General features: G+C 55.8%; 1 protein-coding gene across 1 annotated transcript; it reads left to right on the forward strand.

Moving 5' to 3' along the window:
• Nucleotides 1-14,517: 14,517 nt before the first annotated feature.
• Nucleotides 14,518-18,139, forward strand: ZIC3 (Zic family member 3). The gene is made up of 3 exons (XM_068151797.1): nucleotides 14,518-15,586; nucleotides 16,250-16,413; nucleotides 16,907-18,139. The coding sequence occupies exons 1-3, from the start codon at nucleotides 14,545-14,547 to the stop codon at nucleotides 17,087-17,089; spliced, it is 1,389 nt and encodes a 462-aa protein (XP_068007898.1). The 5' UTR covers nucleotides 14,518-14,544; the 3' UTR covers nucleotides 17,090-18,139.
• Nucleotides 18,140-18,637: the final 498 nt, after the last annotated feature.

The following is an 18,637-nucleotide window of genomic DNA, read 5'->3' on the forward strand; positions in this document are numbered from 1 at the left end:
CCCGGGAGGAGATTTGTGTGCTGTTTTTGAAGCAGCCTGCATCAGGAACAGTGAGGCCAGCAGGAGCAGGGAGGTCGTTCTGCACCCTATACTCAACGCTGGTTAGGCCACACCTTGAGTCCTGTGTCCAGTTCTGGGCCCCTCAATTTGAGAAGGACATTGAGACACTTGAATGTGTCCAGAGAAGGGCAACGAGGCTGGGGAGAGGCCTCGAGCACAGCCCTGTGAGGAAAGGCAGAGGGAGCTGGGGTTGCTTAGCCTGGAGAAGAGGAGGCTCAGGGGAGACCTTCTTGCTCTCTAAAACTACCTGAAGGGAGGTTGTAGCCAGGAGGGGGTTGGTCTCTTCTCCCAGGCAACCAGCACCAGAACAAGAGGACACAGTCTCAAGCTGTGCCAGGGGAAGTTTAGGCTGGAGGTGAGGAGGAAGTTCTTCCCAGAAAGAGAGATTGGCCATTGGAATATGCTGCCCAGGGAGGTGGTGGAGTCCCTGTCCCTAGAAGTGTTCAGAAAGGGATTGGACGTGGCACTTGAAGCCATGGTTTAGTTGTCATGAGGTGTTGGGTGATAAGTTGGACTTGATGATCTCTGAGGTGTCTTTCAACCTTATTGATTCTGTGATTCTAAGAGCTTGGTGCTGAGTTTCTGTTCTAAACACCAACTTTGTGCTGCTGGTTTATGCAGCTCTTAATTCTCAGGACAAGGGGCAACAGCTTCAAACTAGAGAAGGGCAGATTTAGATTGGAAGAAGTTCTTCACTATGAGAGTGGTGGAACACTGGAACAGGTTGCCCAGGGAGGTGGTTGAGGCCCTTTCCCTGGAAATATTCAAGGTGAGGCTCAACGAGGCTCTGGGCAGCCTGATCTACTTGGGGATGTCCCTGCTGATTGCGGGGAGGTCAGAGTGGTTGACCTTTGGAGGTCCCTTCTGGCCTGGACCTTTCTATGATTCTATGGTTCTCAAGGTGGAAATCATTATAATGGGATATACATACATACATACATATCACAGGATCACAGGATGTTAGGGGTTGGATGGGACCTCTGGAGGTCAAGTCCAACCCCCCTGACAGAGCAGGACCATAGCATCCAGCACAGGTCACACAGGAACACATCCAGATGGATCTTGAAAGTCTCCAGAGAAGGAGACTCCACAACCTCTCTGGGCAGCCTGTTCCAGTGCTCCATGACCCTTAGAACAAAGAAGTTCCTCCTCATGTTGAGGTGGAACCTCCTGCGCTGTATTTTACATCCATTGTCCCTTGTTCTATCACAGGGCGTAAGTGAGAAGAGGCTGTCCATTCCCTCTTGGCTCCCAGCCCTCAGATATTTATAGACATTGATTAGATCCCCTCTCACTCTTCTCCAGACTAAACAGCCTCAGGAATATCAGCCTTTCAGTGCTCCAGTCCCTCAAGCATCCCCATAGCCCTACATATATATGTGTGTGTGTGTGTGTGTGTGTGTATAAAATTATAGTGATACCACAGTTGATTTGGTTATGCATCATCTGCTTTCATACCTTGGAAATTTTCCAACCCAAATAATTTTTCTACCTGCTCTCTGGAGCTCAGGAGCAGATAAGGAACCATGCTGAACTGACGAAGAAACACACAAGAAACGATGCTGAATTTATGAGGAAGCAGCTAAGAACTGTACATCAGCATCTGTAAAAGATCAGCTAAACAATGCCAACATCTGCACCTAAATAACTAATAATAATAAAAAAAGAACACAAAATAAAGAAACACCAACAAACAAACCCCACACTTGTCTTTGCCTGGGGTTTGGTGGGACTGAGAGCACACACAGCCCCAAGACTCCGTTCCCAAACACATCTAATCGCCATCAGTATCAGCGAGAGTTAGGAACTGCCAAGGAGCTCGGGCCATGCACTTTATTTACATGCTATTCTCTTTCTAGTGAGGATTTGAGGACACCCCCTCCCCCCCAAATTATTTTGCACCCCATGGAGCAGAAAGACAGCGTAGCTATTTCTGTGGTGTTCCTTGACGCACTGTTCCGGGCAGATGGATTCGGCAGCTCCTCGTTTCCTCGCTTCATACTAAAAACGTGTGCAAAATCCTTTCCAGCCACAGAATCTGCACTTGTGAATGAACCCATCTAGCATGAATATGATGAAAATTCAAAATGAATATGATAAGTTCATATAATTTCCAGTGTAAGGCTACAAATCTCCTGTTCCCATCCCTTCAGACACCAGGCTGAAATGTTTTCTGCTTTCCTCCAGCTAAATCCTCATTGAAGCCACCAGGCACAAACCAGCCCAGCTCAGCAACAGTGAGGGGGTTGAAGGATTTGCTTCTGCCAGGGTTAGACCCTGGGCTCAGCAGTCAAACCAGCCCCATGCTGCTCCTACATGAGCGCTTCATACCTGCACAGCCTTCACCAGGTGAGGACCATCAGTGAAATCAATAAATTAAGCTTGGCCTTGTGTTTTACGGGAGGGGTATTGCATTGTGGGGGAAATGCAGCATTTTTGGCACTTTTAGTATCACTCCAGCCTCCTGGTTTTGCTGGACTTGCATCAGGCTCTCTCTGTGGTATGTGAAATGCAGGGTTTTGGCTTTGTTTTCAAATGTATTTCAGTGCTGCTTTTGAGCTCTGTTGTGTTTCTCCTGGTGAATGGTTGGTTCCCTGCTGGGGCAGCTGCCTGTGCTGCATAGGCAGCTTTGGCGTTTCTCCATGAGCTGGATTGGTGCAGTCCCCTGGATAACTTGTGCAGTGGTTGATACTGCTTCAAGATGGGGGATGTGCGCTCTTGCCAGCTGTGCTCAGCAGGGAGAGCTGCCACAGCTGGGACCTACTTCCCTTCCACAGTGTGGCACTAGGGAAAAAGTGGGAAAACCTTTCACATGGAAAAATGAGCTAAAGACCTTAAGGCCAAAATCCTACTGTTTAGAGAGATCAATGCTACTGTTGGGAGGTGGAGTCACAGAATCATAGAACAGTTTGAGTTGGAAGGGACCTTAAAGATGACTTGGTTTCAACCCCCATGTCATGGGCAGGGACACCTTCCACTAGCCCAGGTTGCTCAAGGACCTTTACAACCTGACCTTGAATGTTTCCAGAGATGAGGTATCCACAATCTCTCTGTGGGCAATCTATTCCAGTGCCTCACCAGCCTCACAGTGAATAAGTCCTTCCTTATACCTCATCTAACTCTACCCCTCTGCAGTCTGAAGCCATTATCCCTTGTCCTGTCACTACATATTCTTGTAGGAGTGCCTCTCCAGGTTTCCTGTAGGTCCTCTTTGGGCATTCTTTGTCTCCTCTCACCTTGTGTGCTGCAATGAAGTGGTCATAGGGTGGCAAGAGACTGTGCCCTCCTGGCAGCTTGGAATGAGACTGATAAAAATATTCATTTGTAATGTTTGCTAGTTCTGATTGGGGGGCTGGACTTTCCCCCCCTGCATTTCAGGAGGCTTATTTTAGTGTTTAGTTGTGTGCACTGCCAGGATCTTTAGGTTGAAAGGTATCTTGTGCTTTCAACTGGATTGGTTACTTTTGCATGCTTATTTTTACCTTAACTGCACTTTTCCCCTTGCCTTTCCTTCTTACTTTTTTTTGGTGTTAAGAACTGCTAAATTTGTTATTTAGAGTAGAAAACACATGCAATATAGTGTGTTTTGGTTCAAGAACTGCAGAGAAGAGGAAGGGTAAGGATCAAGCAGCAATGTTGGTCCCAAACAGCAGCATTTGAACAAGTCTTGGGGTTTTGTATTTTAAGGGAGTGTCTTGGATATCAGAGACCTGGGAATGACTTCTGCCTTTGGCAGGTGTGTGCAGGTGATGGTGAAGCTTTCCTGGCACCTGCAGCTGCACCTATTTTGCTGCAGTCTCAGCAGGTGCTTTTGCTACATGGTCCCTTCTCCTCCCAACAAAGCTTGGCAGAGAGCTGCTCCTCCCAACCAGGCAAAGCCCCACTGTCCTGTTTGTGCAGAGTCCCTGGTAGAGCAGTAGTGACAGCAATTCTTACTCAAGGCATGTGGCAATGGGGGCCTGTGATGTGGCTCCTGACAGCATGTAGGGCTTGGCCTCAGTATGGGGTGCTGCCCCTCAGCCCCAGCCTGCCAAATGCCACATCAGAGCTCTGCTCTCCAGTGTCAGGGCCTCTGGAGTCCTAAAAGGGAACCAACCCCCTGGGGCACGTGTCTACCCAGGTGGCCTCCTGTCCCCAAAGACTGACCTCCAGCTGGGAGGTCTCTGCCCCTCCAGCCACCTCCTCTCAGCACGGTCCCTACTTCAGACCCCCAGAAGGCACCAGCTCCAAATCTGCCTCCTGGCAGCTGAGGTGAAGGGGCAGAAAGTCCCCTTTGGGGGAGGGAAGGATGAAGAGTCCAGGCCGGCTCAGCGGGAGCCTCCCGGGAATGCAGCAGCAGCTCTGGCACACGCCGGAGGCTCCTGAAATTCCCATTGCCTGGCCCGACCAGGAGGGCTCAGGGCTTCGCTTTTGAGGAGGGTCAGAGAGACGAGTTTTTTGTTGGGAGGAGAGGGGAAGCACAAGGCAAATGGTGGACCTAGAAGACCTTCACTCTGCTTGACGTGGAGGAGAATTCCCAGAGGCGTTAAAAACAAAACAAAACAAAACAAAAACCCCACCTAATTACTGCCCGTATGGGTCGAGGCCGGGGCGTAGGACGGACACGGCACGACTAGGGCGAGGCTGGACATTGCAGACGTGTTTCGATCGAGGTCGGGTGGGGCAGGGGGAAGGGAGTGTGGCAGGGACTGGGGCTCTGCCGGCAGCACCCCGTGCTCGCCCCACACCTCCACCAAGCGTCAAGCCGGGGTCCTGGGACGGGGAGCCCCTGGGGCTAGGGATTCTCCATTCGTGTTGCGGCAAAGGTGAGGGGGGCGGCGATTTGCTCGCAAGGGCTTTCCGCGGGCGCGGATGGCAGCGCGGATGCCCGAGCGCTTCTTCCTGCAGGACAAATAGGGTGGGCATCGGGTGACCCCTGGCCAGGGATTTAAAAGACGTAAAATACGTTTGTTACATAGAATATATATTTTATTTCCTCCCCCTGCATCAGTGAGCCCTGGCTGCATTTACATCTTTAGTTCTCGTTTCAGGGAGGGCTGCGATGCAACAGCCGCCACAGCCTGGGCGTTAAACGGGAAATAAAATCGAAATAAATACCCACAGCTGTCCCCTTCTCCGGGCAAACAACAAATTTATTTCGTGTCTCCTGGTCCATCCAGGTCCACCCAAGGACCGTAGGGAGACCCCAATGTTTTGGGGAAAACTTGCAGCCCTCTCCTTGCAAACGAGGGGTGAGAAATCTTGTGATCTAAAATGCTGGAGCCAAGGGGTGGTGAGGGGGGAAGGTCTCTGTAAATAGGTTGAGCATCAGGAGCCTTTGTGCACAGGTCGCCTTGGAAGATGGAGGGGTGTCGGGGGTGCCCATCCCTCCCGTCTCCCCTGTCTGTGTTCTCTGACGTGCTCACATCAAAGGAGCCGCCGGGGAGGTCTGTGCACAGCCGTGTCCCCGAAATTTATGCCTGGAAAGAGAAAGAAACCCAGGCAATATTAATGTTTTGCTGAATATAATGAATATCTGGGCTGTTTCTGTAGGTGCGCATTAGCAGAGGTTTGCCCAGTTTGCCTGAAAACACCCGGAGTTGGAGGCGGAGGGAAGGGAGGAGGGAGGGCAATAAAATCCACTTGCCACTTGTATTCGATTAGGGTCTAGAAATTTTAGCAAAAAGAGGGGGGGGGAGCGTGGTGTGTGGTGGTGTTTGTTTGTATTTCTCGCTTGCTACCGGGATCATAAGGTAAACGACTTCAGGGCTTCGCTTTCCAAGGAGAGGGAAAACGCCAGCGGTATTGTGGCTATCTGTGTCGGTGCCACCGGCTGCGGGGGTAGGCAACGAGCCCTGCTCACCGTCCCACCCACCCCCTTTTCCCTCCTGATGCTCTGACACACACCTCGCCGTGCTTCACCGCTTCTCCCTTCCCCCCGACCCCTCCCCCAGAAAAAGGCTTCTCCGCCAGCAGCAGGACCCCCGACGGGGGGACCCCCGAGGGGCTCGGGAGCGGCGGAACGGGGAGACCCGGCTCGGTGGTCCCTGAGGGCTTTGCCGGGCTTGCAGCGGGGCGGAGGGGCGGGGGGGTGGGGCGCTGCAAGGTGTGGTGTCCTTTAATATTTTTGTAATTTTGTTTTAATTTGGTTCCCTGTGTCATCGGGGGAGCCCCAAGCCGCCGGCGTTGGGCAGCATCCTCCTGTCACCGTGCTCCAGGCAGGTGATGGGCACCTTGGTAGCTAATCCCCCACACCTCACACATACACACACACCCCCGCCCTGATATTCTCCTGCATCTTAGTGTCCATGACAAATAGAGGCAATGCTAGACAGGAAAGGGGGAGGAGAGAGAGAAAGAGACGCAGACAATAGCCAGGCAAATTGTTAGCAACTCCGGCGTTCGGGAAAGCCGGTACTGTAACTGCGCTCTCATCAGTCACCGCTCCTCAAGTGATAGTAAAAATGCATCTAAACATGCTGCGGTGTGATATATAAAAGCACAGCGGGATGAGCTGCTTTCCAAAAAGGGACTTGGTGATTGGATATGCCTTGGCATGATTGACAAGAGCTTAGTTTGGTAAAGAGAAGACACGCAAGCTTTCACAGCGGGATTTCTTTTCTAAAATATATCACACTAGCCTTTGAAAAGCGCCGCACACTATAAGGGAAATAAGGTTGCTTTATAGTGCGCTGACATTTCTTTAAAACACAACTAAGATCAAAAAAAGAAATAAAATGTGTTCCAAACACAATGTTTTAATTAGTTTATTCTGTGCGTTTGCTTTTATCTGGTGTATATATCAAGGATCTCCACCCTTTAATTAAAACAACTGGCTGCCTATACAAGAGCAGAGACAAATGCTTAACTTTCCCCTTTGTAGCTACAAGCAGACGCAATTTACAACAGCTCTCAAAAATAGTTTTAAAAATAAACGTGGACGCCTGGAAAGCTCTCGGGCAATGGGCGAAGGTAGCGGGAAATGGCTGTTTCCTGGCTTGGACAACTTGGGAGGAAGCGAAACCCCGTGGGCGACCGAGCCCCTAGCTCTGCCAGCAGCTTTGCCCCCAGCCCAGCCCGCACCGCGGGCTCGCAGCCACGCAGCGAGGGATTCAAACGCAACGAGGGCACAGAAGCCGCCTTCAGCTGGGAGTGGAAGGGCTGCGATGGGGCTTTCGGTTTGCTTGGCTGCCTTTTAGATTTGTTTTGGGTTTCTCTCTCTCTCTCTTTTTGTTTTTTTGTTTCTTTTTTTTTGCGCAGTTCCCATTGAATCCCAGGTCACCGAAAACCCTTCGTGCCCCCCTCTCCGGCATCGCCCGCTCCCAGGTTAACTACCTGAGGCACCCTTTTCTATCGTGATCTTCCCCTGCCCCTGCAAGACAAGGTTCTCATTACGGAAATGATCCTCCGGGGAGGGGAATAAAAGTCCTTTAAAAGGCATCAACTCGTTCACTCCATGGCAAACACACTGGTTACAAGGGGGGTTAACAGTGATGGGGGAGCTGCCACTACTCCCAGCGCCTGGGGTGCGCTCCCTGCTCGTCCGCGTCCCGCCGCGCGGGGCCTGCGTGGGGCGGCGGAGGAATCGCGCTGCCAAGGGGAATTCGATAGCAAAAATAAAGAGGGTGGGGGCAGACCGGCGAGGGGTCGTCTATCGGGCCGAAATCGGGGGGGGGTTCGGTAGCCGGAGAGGCGCTGGCTCTGCAAAGCTACTGGTGGCAAGCGGAGGGTGAACCGCCCTGATGCCAGCCTGGGTACCGGGCGGGAAAGGGCATTTGGGCAAGAGCCCCCACCCCACGACCCCCTGCTATTATTCACCCCGCTTTGGCCCCAAGGCATCGAGTGGGATTTTACGGGAGAAAGCAGCTTTCCCTGCGAGGCATTTTAACCTAAGGAAGTGAGACTAGAGGAGAAACGAACTGGAGCGGGTCAGACCGCGCAGCCTTGAGGCGGTACCGCTTTTCGGGGAGGAAACAAACAAACAATTAAATAAAAGAGAGAGAGGAAAAAAAAGGAACTGAAGGATCACCCCCAAAGGGCCGGCAGGCACGAGTCCCTGGGCCGAAGGGGCAAAGTGAGGCTCGGTTCTATCCCTGGTGCCCGTGGCTGAGGGGAGAGGCAGTGGGCGATGCGGCCGGGGGAAGAGCGGCGAAAAGCGAGCGCTGGTAACGGTACAGCCCTTGCTTCATTGTTATTTTTTTAAGAGACACGTTGACTTTAAAACGTTCAACACGTTGTTCCACGCTGTCGAAGTCGTCTTTATGGGATGCCGGGAGGTGGGAGACTCTTTATGGGTACCCTCGGTCTTCGTAGCAGGGCAGCGCTGCCGAAGCCGGTGATGGGAGCACGGCCCAGCCCCGCGGGAGAGGACCTAAGAGACCCAGCTTCGCTCGACCGTGAGCCCATCTGAGGCCGTTCAAGGGCCCTTCTTCCCAACGGTGCCCGGGCGGCTCTGGACCGCTCCGATGATCCCGGACGGTCTCAGCTCCCAGCCCGGGGACCGCGGGGATAGGGGTCTCTCTCTGCCGACCCTCCAGCTCCGGGCCGCGGCTATGCCCAGTGCTGCGGAAGGAATTGGAAGCGAGAGGAAACCTCCTGTTCCCCGCCACCACCTCCTCCCCGGGGCTCCTCGCAGCAGGGAGAGCCCCGGGGGCTTGCAGTGTCGCTGGAACGAGTATTCCCGCAGCGGCCACAGGGCTGGGGCGGAGTCCCCAGAACAAGCTTCAGGTCCCCCCGCCCTGGAGCTTGGAATTCGCCCCCCGTGGCCTTCGGCAGCTAGAGACCGCTGTCTCCTACCCTGGGGATGCCTGTTCAAACGGGGCAATTTGCGCTCGGGGAATGGGTTTGTCACCGGTGTTTGCACCTGCTGCGAGCCCCCGCGGCGGGGAAGAGACGGGCGGGTACGCTAGGGCCCGGGGACGGGCTGGACCTGGTTGATCTGGGGATGGAGCCCCACATCCACATCTACCCCGTGCTCCGCGGTGCGCCCGTGGCTGAGGGGAAGATTGGGGGGGGACCCCGCCAACTTCAGGCCTGGGCGCAGGGCAGCTCCAGAGGGTGCCTGGTGAGTGAGCGTAGTCTCCCCGGGCCTCGGCAGTCGTCGGGGCCGGGCCGGGTCGCTCCGCAGCGCCGCCTCGTGCCCGGCTCCGCTTCGGGCCCTGGCGGCAGCCTCACCAAGCGGGCACGGGCGAAGGTGGCTCCCGCAGCCCCGCTCCCAGTCTTGCCCAGTACCGGTGCGTTTCTGGGGAGGCTGAAGAAGTGAGGCGGGGGCGCACAGCCCCTCATGCCCTTGCCTTCCCATGAGCCCTCATAGCATAACCGCGCTCACCGCGGGTCAAACGCCTGTCTGAGCACGGCCAGGGGCACCTAGCGGGGTCTCTCGGCCCACCTTTGCTGGCCAGAGGGTAGAAACCATTCTGCCCAGCCCCGCCCGGACCCCGGGAAACGTCCCTGGGGCAGGAGGGGGCCGGGCGCCCCGGCTGCCTGCTCGGAAGCAGCTTGGGAGCAGGGGCAGCAGTCCGGGCACGCCCGGAGAAGGACAGCTCTGCCCCAGCAGCTGATGCTGGGCCGGGGGGTTCCTGAGACTGGGATGCCTCCCCGGAGTCCGGGGCTCGCGGTTGCCCCTCAGGGCTCAGTCACGCAGAAAGGCTGACTAAAGTCTGTGTCCCCCGCAAGAGCGGGACAATAGAGCCACCCTCCGGGTCACAGGTCACCTCCTCGCTGATTGAGATATTCGCCACTTCCCCCTCACCCCCTTCGTTCCTCGGAGGCGCGGGAGCATTTCAAGGGGGCTGCCCGAAGGCGAGGATGCTCTCGGCCGGGCCGGGGTGCCGAGCTCCCGGGCTTGCACCGCGCCTCGTAATGTTGCGGGCTTTTATCCTTACTAGAGGGTGGCTTCTCTCGAGCCCACTCCAGAGAGTGGTCATCGAGGTGCGTGGGTATCTCAGGGGGTAGTCCCAGGAGTCTCCACAGGACTGCAACCCCCCGTCATCCCCTGCCCCTCTTTGCCTAGCCTCCCCTCGCCTTGCGACAACCGGACCATATATTCTGCAGCACCTTTAAACTCCTCCTCGAGGTTTTCCCACTCGCTTCCGAGATCGGCGCGTGTTTCACACGCAGCTGACTTGGGCTTTTCATTTCTTGGGGAGGAACTTCTCCCCATCACCACGAAATACGCCACAAACCCTGACAAACCCCTAGAAGAGGATGCCGGGTTCAGCCCGGCTTCCCGGACTGTAGGACCGAGCCCATTGGCACCTACATTTCCCCTCACCACACAAGTCTTTCTGCTTGCCTCCGCCTGGCCTTTGATTTCCGTTGCCCCCTCCCCTTGCCGAAGTTCAGACCTGTTTACTCCAGCCCGTATCTGTGAAGTTCAAATGTACATGTGCTTCCCCCTCCGCTGAGTGACAGCGACAATGGAAATGTCTCGTTCGCTCCTGGTTTGCATTTAATTACACTGGAGATGCAATATGTTTATGGCAGGAGAAAAACTACTTGTCTTTACGCTTGTTAGGGATATCCATTTACCCGCCAGACAGCGCGGTTTAAAAGTCATTTAGGATGTACGGAGCATTGCTCTGGCCGGTCGGCTCGCAGCTCGGCACGGGCGAATTCTTGTTGCTGTTTCCCCGGGTTTGTTTTGCCTTTTCCTCCAACCCACAGTGGAAAGGGATGAGGGAAATCGGCGGAGGCGCCGATTCCTCGCTCCCAGGCCGCTGTGGAAATTTCACTTGCCCCTTGCCCCGGTGCGAAATCCTCCGTAACGAGGGGGAACCCACCGGGGACCATTTTATCCTCCTGCGCTGTCTGGCCCAGACTTTGTGGTCTTTCCCCGGGGTTCTGAGGCCGTGCAGCAGTCCCCAGGCCAGGGAGAGGGGCAGCCCGGGAGGAGAGAGGAAAGCCGGGCAGGGAGGTCCAGGAAAGCCGCCGTGCAGGGTACTCATGGAGAGAGGAGCACCGGCGGGGCTCCGAGCTCTCGGAGGAAGGACCCGCGTTGCCTTCCGGGGGTTTTACACTTTGGTGGCTGTTAAATTTTTAAATTGTCCCAAGTGGGATAAAAAAAAAAAAAAAAAAAAAAAAGGAAGAAGAAAAGAAAAAAGGTGATGGCGGAGAATTGCACGAATTTCTGTCCTTGACGTAAAACAAGGGGGGTTCCTCTGCCTTCCCTTCGCATTGGGAGCACGACGGGAGAAAAGGAGTCTGCGAGACTACTTTTCCGGTTGCTGTTGTTTGCACGTTTGCAATTGAGATAGATTTAAAAATGAGAGAAATGCGATATTCCCCCCCGGCTCTGCAACAGAATTTGGGATCGGCCAGAAATATCGCTAAATAAAACCGGGATTTATTGAAGTGGTAAAATACGTACTTTCTTCCTTTCTTTGTTTTCTTTTTTCCCCCCTTTTCTTTTTTCTTTTCTTTTTAATAGGAAAGCATGGGGGGGAAGGGGAAGAATCACAACCCATACTGGCAACGTCCTTTTAAAAAGATAAAAAAATAAAAATATAAAAATCCCATTTTGGGTCCCCAAGTTGTCAAATTCCAGGCAGGAAAGGATGGCGTGTAAATAGTATCCTGCACACCAGTGTGGATAAGTGCTGGGAGTACACAGCCAGGCAAAGTTGGCAGAGAAGAAAGGGGAAACGGATAAAAAAAAGATTTATAGGTTAATTGCTGTAGCCCGATCCACAAGTACACCGCGGCGTGCAAAGCCATCAAACCCTCCCCGAAACGGCGAATCCTCGTCCAAAGCTACCATTGCTTCTTTTTAGCCCCCTCTTCGCTTCTTCCTCTCTCGTTTTCTCCTGCATATGCCCCCCGCCCCGGTACCGCCGGTACACAGGCTTTTTTTTTTTTCTAGTCGAACAAAAAAAAAGAAAATATATATTTTTTTAAACTATTTTTAAAGCTTCTCCCGCCGTGGAATCAGGCTCGCTCCTTCTCCCTAAGCAGGGGGGTTTCTTATTGCTCCCCCACCTTCGGCCAGCGGAGCCGCAACCCCGGATGTTGGGGGCACCTGGGCGGGCAGAACGGCGGCCCCGTTCCCCGCCGTTCCCGGCCGCTGCCACCGGCTCCGGCGCATCCCATTAGGGACAGACAATGCTACACGTGAGGCCTGCTGCACAAGCAGGGGTCAGTCGCCCTCGGTCGCCCCAGGTCGGTGACTTCAGAGGCCGTTGCCCTCCCCGGCGCTCAGCTGACGGGCTAATTGAATTATGCCCCCCCTTTTTTTCTTTTCTTTCTTCCCCCCCCCCCCCCCCCCCCTTCTTTTTTATCTGGGATGGGTGTGTTGTTACCGAGAAAGCCCAACACGTGCGGGAGGTAATTAATTACCCCGCCGCAGCCCTCTGGAGACAGGCAGGTAGAGCAGCCGCGGAGCGGGGAGCGCGGCCCCGAAGGCCGCAGGTCCGTGCCCGTCTGTCCCCAGCTCCCGATGGAGAAAGGCTACAACCCCAACGGATCTCCCCCTCAGCTCCATCCCGGGCAACAGCCGAGTGGAGTAGCGCGGGTGCGCAGCGCGGGCGGCCCCGGCTTCCCATACATCCTCCCCCACCCGGGGCGAGTCCCCCGCGGTCGGGACCCCCCGGGTCTGCTCCCGCCTCGTGTTGTTCTGCTGCAATGGTGCAGTAACGGCAGCGAGGGACTCACCTTCCAACTTTGGGACTGTTTCTTGGCGGCTGTTGGCCTGGGAAATTTGAGTGTTTGACGGGCACCGGTGTTACCTCTCGGGGAGATTTTATATCGGTGGCTTTTTTTTTTTTTTCCTTTTCTTTTCTATTCTTTTTTTTTTTTTTTTTCCTCCCCTCCCTGCAAACCCTAAAATAAAGAATGCGAAGCCTTTGGCTGGGCTGATTGGGGGGAAGGATGTGAAAGGGCCGCGGTTATAAAGCGCTGCTTGAAGCGGGCTCTCAATGCGTCTCTGAACTTGATCAGATTTTACGTTTCCTGCAGAGAGCCGGCGGCGAGCCTGAGACCTGCCCAATAGCCAGACTTGGGGGCTCAGCAAATCTCAGGATATTACAATTACAGCCATCTTTCTTTCTGCCTTTTATTTCCATTCTTGCTCCCCATAGTTCTTTGCAAATGCTTTCCAGAACAGAAAATGAGTGGATTTATAGCGCTGTCTGCAATTGATAATTATTCCAAGGCAGAACGTTGCCTTTGCAAAATAAAATTTAAAAGAAAGGGAGGGGGAAAAAAGGAAAAAAAAAAAATAAAGAGAGAGAGACGGGAGAAAAAAAAAAGAAAGAGATCAACGACCGTAGGAAAAATAGGGCTCAGGAGCTGCTGTGCCAGTGCCGGGCTCTGCTCGGCCGTGCGGAGAGGGAGGGAACGGAGCCCCGCTGTCCGCGGAGCGGGGTGCGACCCCCCGCCGGGAAGTGAGGGAGGAAAGCGGCGGCTGAACTCGAGCCGGTGAAATTAGCCCAGGACGCGGCCAGGCTGCGTATCCCGTAGGGCTAGGGGGCGGCAGGAAACGGGCTCTGCGCGCTCGCCTCAGGGCGGTTCTGCCCCAGCGTTTAGTCAGTAAAAAAGAGAAATACAAAGAAACATAAACTAAATTAAAATTAAAATAACCAGGAAAAGGCACACATTCGAGTTTTAATGGGGTTTTATTTTGGAAGTAACGCGGTGACTTTGCAGCGGCTTTACACCTCCCTCTGTCGGCACCGCCCGGGGCGAGCGGCCCGCGGGGCAGCGGGGAGGGAACGGTACGGTGCAGCAGGGCGCTAGGGGACGGTGGCAGCGGGGGGCATCGCGCACGGCCATGCAGCCGGACACGGGAACACGCATCGTGCGCTCACGGAGGTGCCCGCCCGCTGTCCCACTCAGCACGGCGCGCTGGGTCCCGGGGCTCGCCGCCGCTCCCCCCCATCCCCTCCAGCGTCCCCCTGTGTCTGTGTGTCGTTTGACACCCACTCCCCCTCCTCCCCCCGTTTTACCTGCGAGGGGCCCGCGCTCCAATCAGCGGCCCCGGCGGCGCGGGGCGCGTGCCAATCAAGTAACGCGCCACCAATGGGGCAGCGGGCGGCGGGTCAGGTGACGCGGCGGCCGGCGGCTCCCCATTGGCGCGGCGCGGCCTGGCCCCGGAGTTGGTTTTATGTGCGAGGCGCGGGCGGGCGCCCCGTCAGTGCCCCGACGGCGGGAGCGGGTGTGCTGCTGCGCCGCGTCTCGCCCTGCCCTGCTGCGCCGCCCTGCCCGGCCCGGCCCGGCGCGGGGGGCGGGCGCCTCTGGGGGCGGGTGGCTGGCTTTTTGGGGCTGGTTTTGTTGTTGTTTTGTTTTTTTTTTTTCTTTTTTTTTTGTGTGTGTATCGGACGGGGGGTGCTCTCGCCTCGCTGCCCGCCTGCGGCACCGGGGCCGCGCCTGCTCCGCAGCAGGGGAGGTGCGGGGGGGGGGGGGGGGGGGAGGGTTGGGGGTGCGTTTTGGGGTGGTTTTGTACTTTTTTTAGAGGAGGGAGGGGGGGGAGGGAGGACAGGTTGCGGTCGCCGCGCCGACGGCCCCGCGCCCATGACGATGCTGCTGGACGGAGGGCCGCAGTTCCCGGCGCTGGGGGTGGGCGGCTTCGCGGCGCCCCGCCACCACGAGATGCCGGGCCGCGACGCTGCTGCCGCCGGCATGGGGCTGGGCCCTTTCGGGGACTCTTCGCACGCCGCCGCCTTCAAGCTGAACGCTGCCCCGCACGACCTCGCCGCCGGGCAGAGCTCGGCGTTCACGCCGCAGGCGCCGGGCTACGCCAGCGCCTTGGGTCACCACCACCATCACCATCACCACGCCGGCCAGGTGCCCTCCTACGGCGGGGCCGCCGCTTTCAACTCCACTCGCGACTTTCTGTTCCGCAACCGCGGCTCCGGCATCGCGGATGCCGCCTCTGGCACGGCGCAACACGGGCTTTTCGGCGGCTCCCCCGGCGGCTTGCACGGCCCCGGCGGCATCCCGGACACCCCGGGCTACCTGCTCTTCCCCGGGCTCCACGAGCAGAGCCCGAGCCACACGTCCCCCAACGGGCATGTGGACAACGGGCAGATGCACCTGGGGCTACGCGGGGACCTCTTCGGGCGACCGGATCCCTACCGGGCAGTATCCAGTCCCCGCACGGACCCTTACGCTGGCGCCCAGTTCCACAACTACAACCACATGAACATGAATATGGGCGTGAACGTGGCGGCCCACCACCACCACCATCACCACCACGGCCCGGGGGCTTTCTTTCGGTACATGCGCCAGCCCATCAAGCAAGAATTGTCCTGCAAGTGGCTTGACGAGAGCCAGCTCAGCCGGCCCAAAAAGAGCTGCGACAGGACTTTTAGCACCATGCACGAACTGGTGACCCATGTCACCATGGAGCACGTCGGGGGGCCGGAGCAGAACAACCACATCTGCTACTGGGACGAGTGTCCGCGGGAAGGCAAGTCCTTCAAGGCGAAATACAAACTGGTGAACCATATTAGGGTGCACACGGGGGAAAAGCCCTTCCCCTGTCCCTTCCCGGGCTGCGGCAAGATCTTTGCCCGCTCCGAGAACCTCAAGATTCACAAGCGGACGCACACAGGTGAGGCCCGTGCCCCCCCCCCCCCCCAATCGGGCCATCCGGCTCACCCGGCTCCGCGGGGCTGCGCGCACAGACCGGCGGCTGCCGCTGCTTTCGGCCCCCTGCGCCGCGCCTCTGCGGAGGGAACCATAGAAATGCTAATGAAATCTCGTTTTCTGTGACTTCCGCTCCTTTTTATTTTATTTTTAGGCCTGATTGGCGTCTCTCCTAATTAAATCGGCGATACTTTTGACAAAGTATTTTTATTTGCAGCCCCGTTTTCCTCTCAGCTCTCCGCAGGGGTGGAGGGAAGAGGCGGGGAAGGCAGGAAGCAAATGGATTTTGGCTGCTCGAGTATGTCTTGTAAAAGTCTCCGAGCCTCTGAATTTATTTCGGGTCTTCTCCCTCGCTGGGCTCACGCGGCTGCTGTGCCCCCCCGCCCGGAGCCCAGCACAGGCCTGGCGGGAGATCAATTAAAAATAAAGGCTGACCCGAATTTATCCCAGCACATAACAAACCCTTCTTGACCATCTTTCACTTAATTTTTCTTATTATCCCCCCCCCCCCCCCCCCCGTGTTTGTGCCATCTCTAAGGTGGGGCGAGCGGGGCAAAGGCTGTCCTGGGAGGAGGCAGGTGGGGATGGAGAGGGGAAAAAACTCCTTCACCCTCTCTGAATTTCACAGGTGAGAAGCCCTTCAAGTGCGAGTTTGAGGGCTGCGACAGGCGCTTCGCCAACAGCAGCGACAGGAAGAAACACATGCACGTCCATACCTCGGACAAGCCCTACATCTGCAAGGTGTGCGACAAATCCTACACCCACCCCAGCTCACTTAGGAAACATATGAAGGTAATCACCCCTGTGCCCCAAGCTCTTTCCTCCCTGAAGAGGGCTGCTCAGTCGCTGGTGTGCTCAGGACTCCCCGGGGCAGAACATATCTGGGCAGTGCCCGCTGCAGCGCTCCACGCTCGCAAGTACGGGCCCGAGCCGGCCCCGGTGTCTAGGCCGTGGCTGGAGCGCAGCCCTGGGAAATCGCGTAGTTTTTTTTGTGCTTGCACCAGTGCAAGCCCTGCCCGGCTTCTAGAGCGCGGCTTGGTGCTGGAGGGCTGTGCAAAAAGGCAGCCTGGCCTGTGGCCGCAGCTCCCCCGGCCGGGAGGGTGCAGCGAAGTGGCCGCAGCCGATCAGGCGTTTACCGCTGGTGCTCAGGGTGGTCGGCCAGGCTGGGCAGGGGCTGAGCCGCCGGACCCCGTTGTTCCTCCTGTGCGGGGGATCGTCGCAGCCCGGCTCAGTGGGGGTGGCAGGAACCTCCGAGCTTGCTCCCATCTCTGTCTCTTGGTTTTAGGTGCACGAATCCCAGGGGTCGGACTCGTCCCCTGCCGCCAGTTCGGGGTACGAGTCCTCTACCCCCCCCGCGGTGGGCTCCGCCGGCAGTAAGGACTCCACTAAAACGTTGCCGGCCACCCTTCAGAGTAACCCCGGCCACAACCCTGGACTGCCCCCCAATTTTAATGAGTGGTATGTGTGAAGGCAGCTGCTGCCCGGCCAGAGACTGGACCAAATGAGTTGGGAACGAGGAAAACAAACAAAAAAGGACAAACCAAGCCAACTGCAGATTGCTGCCACGGAAAAGGAGTTTCCACACCGACGACCGTATAGGGCTACATCTAGTTAAATGCCAGGACCCGGAGGGGAATCTTTTATTATTATATTATAATTATTACTATTTTTTTGCAAGCCCAGACGCTGGACTAGCCATGTCCTTTTCTCAGGATTGGATATTTCTTTGGTTTTTTTTGGTCATTTTTTTGCAGTTGCAGTCGTTTCTTTGATTTTTTTTTTCTCTCTTCCCAGCCCCAGTCCCTCTTCCTCTGATTCCCCACTTTGAGACAAAAAAAAAAAAAAGAAAAATCTTTACTTTGTTTGGTTTTTTCCTTCTTTTGGTGAGATGTTGACATGAGGATGAAAATTCTCCTTCGCCTTAGTGGTGATTGTTTAAACTTACACAGTCTTAAACCGTGCCAAAGTCCTGTTACGTCTTGAACTTTCCTCTCGAGCTCTTTTCTGCTGCTTCTTTCCTCTGCTCTTCTCTTTCTCTCTTCAAGCATTACACTTGTGAATGTATTCTCGTCTGATGGGGTCGGTCAGTATTTTTCAGGATGAGGATGTGGTGTTAATTCTACCCAGATTGTGACGTTTAGTATAACAGTTGCCTTTTTGTAATAACTTCTTTTGTAAATACATATCCATGATGCCATATTTATCGTTCGTAATTTAATTATTGATACAAAGTGCCGGGAACTGAACAATATTTATGGGGGAGAAAAAAAAATAATAATGTTTTCTAACAAGAGGAAAAAAAAAATACAAACGACAACAACAAAAAAAATTTAATTCCACCTCTGTACAGCTTTTGGTTATAACCGCGTTAGCATTAAAAGTTTATTGTTTTGGAAAGCGCTGGGTTTGATCTCCCCCCGGGGGACGGAACAGCCGCGGGTGCCATCGCGGACCCGGTTCGGCGCTGCGGCTGTGGCCGGGCCGTTGTTTTCGGGACGGCGATGCCGCATGAAGCCTCCTCCTCGCCGCTGTTGTTTTTTTTTTTCCCCCCTCCTGTCCCTTTGTCCCCGCCCTCCGCCGCCCAACGGCTCCGCTCCCCCGCCACCTTCCCCAGGGGCCGGGGCCCGGTGCCGCGGCATCGCCCAGGGAGGAGCAGCGCTGCGGGCAGCCCCGACGGGGAGGCCCCGACCGTGAGTACCGAGATCCCGCGGGGATACGAGGGCCGGGCAGGACAGAACCCCGCTCGGTCCCAGTCTGCTAGCAGAGGGGACCCAGGGGCGACTTCGCGGCGCGCCGGACTCGTTGCGTTATCGCCTGGTTGTTTTGTTGTGGTTGTTTTGTTTTGTTTCTGCCTAGGATGCAGAAAAGCCGCCCCGCCGTCCGGAGATAAAAGGGCTCGAGCAAAGACGTCTCACCCGAGAAATTTCTCCTCCAGCACCACCCCAAGCAGCCAGAGCTACGGTGGAAACCAAACCCTCCCTCGGCAAACCTCCGTGCCACTGGCGACCGGACTCCG

This window comes from Melanerpes formicivorus, unplaced genomic scaffold (assembly GCF_026170545.1).
Source record: "Melanerpes formicivorus ecotype bairdi unplaced genomic scaffold, bMelFor1.0.p_v2 SCAF_22, whole genome shotgun sequence".
Lineage (NCBI taxonomy): Eukaryota > Metazoa > Chordata > Aves > Piciformes > Picidae > Melanerpes > Melanerpes formicivorus.

Coding starts and splice junctions, on each gene's coding strand:
- ZIC3 (XM_068151797.1), top strand. CDS start 14,545: ATGACGATGCTGCTGGACGGAGGGCCGCAGTTCCCGGCGCTGGGGGTG. Junction 15,587..16,249: donor TCACAAGCGGACGCACACAG/GTGAGGCCCGTG, acceptor TGAATTTCACAG/GTGAGAAGCCCTTCAAGTGC. Junction 16,414..16,906: donor CACTTAGGAAACATATGAAG/GTAATCACCCCT, acceptor TCTTGGTTTTAG/GTGCACGAATCCCAGGGGTC.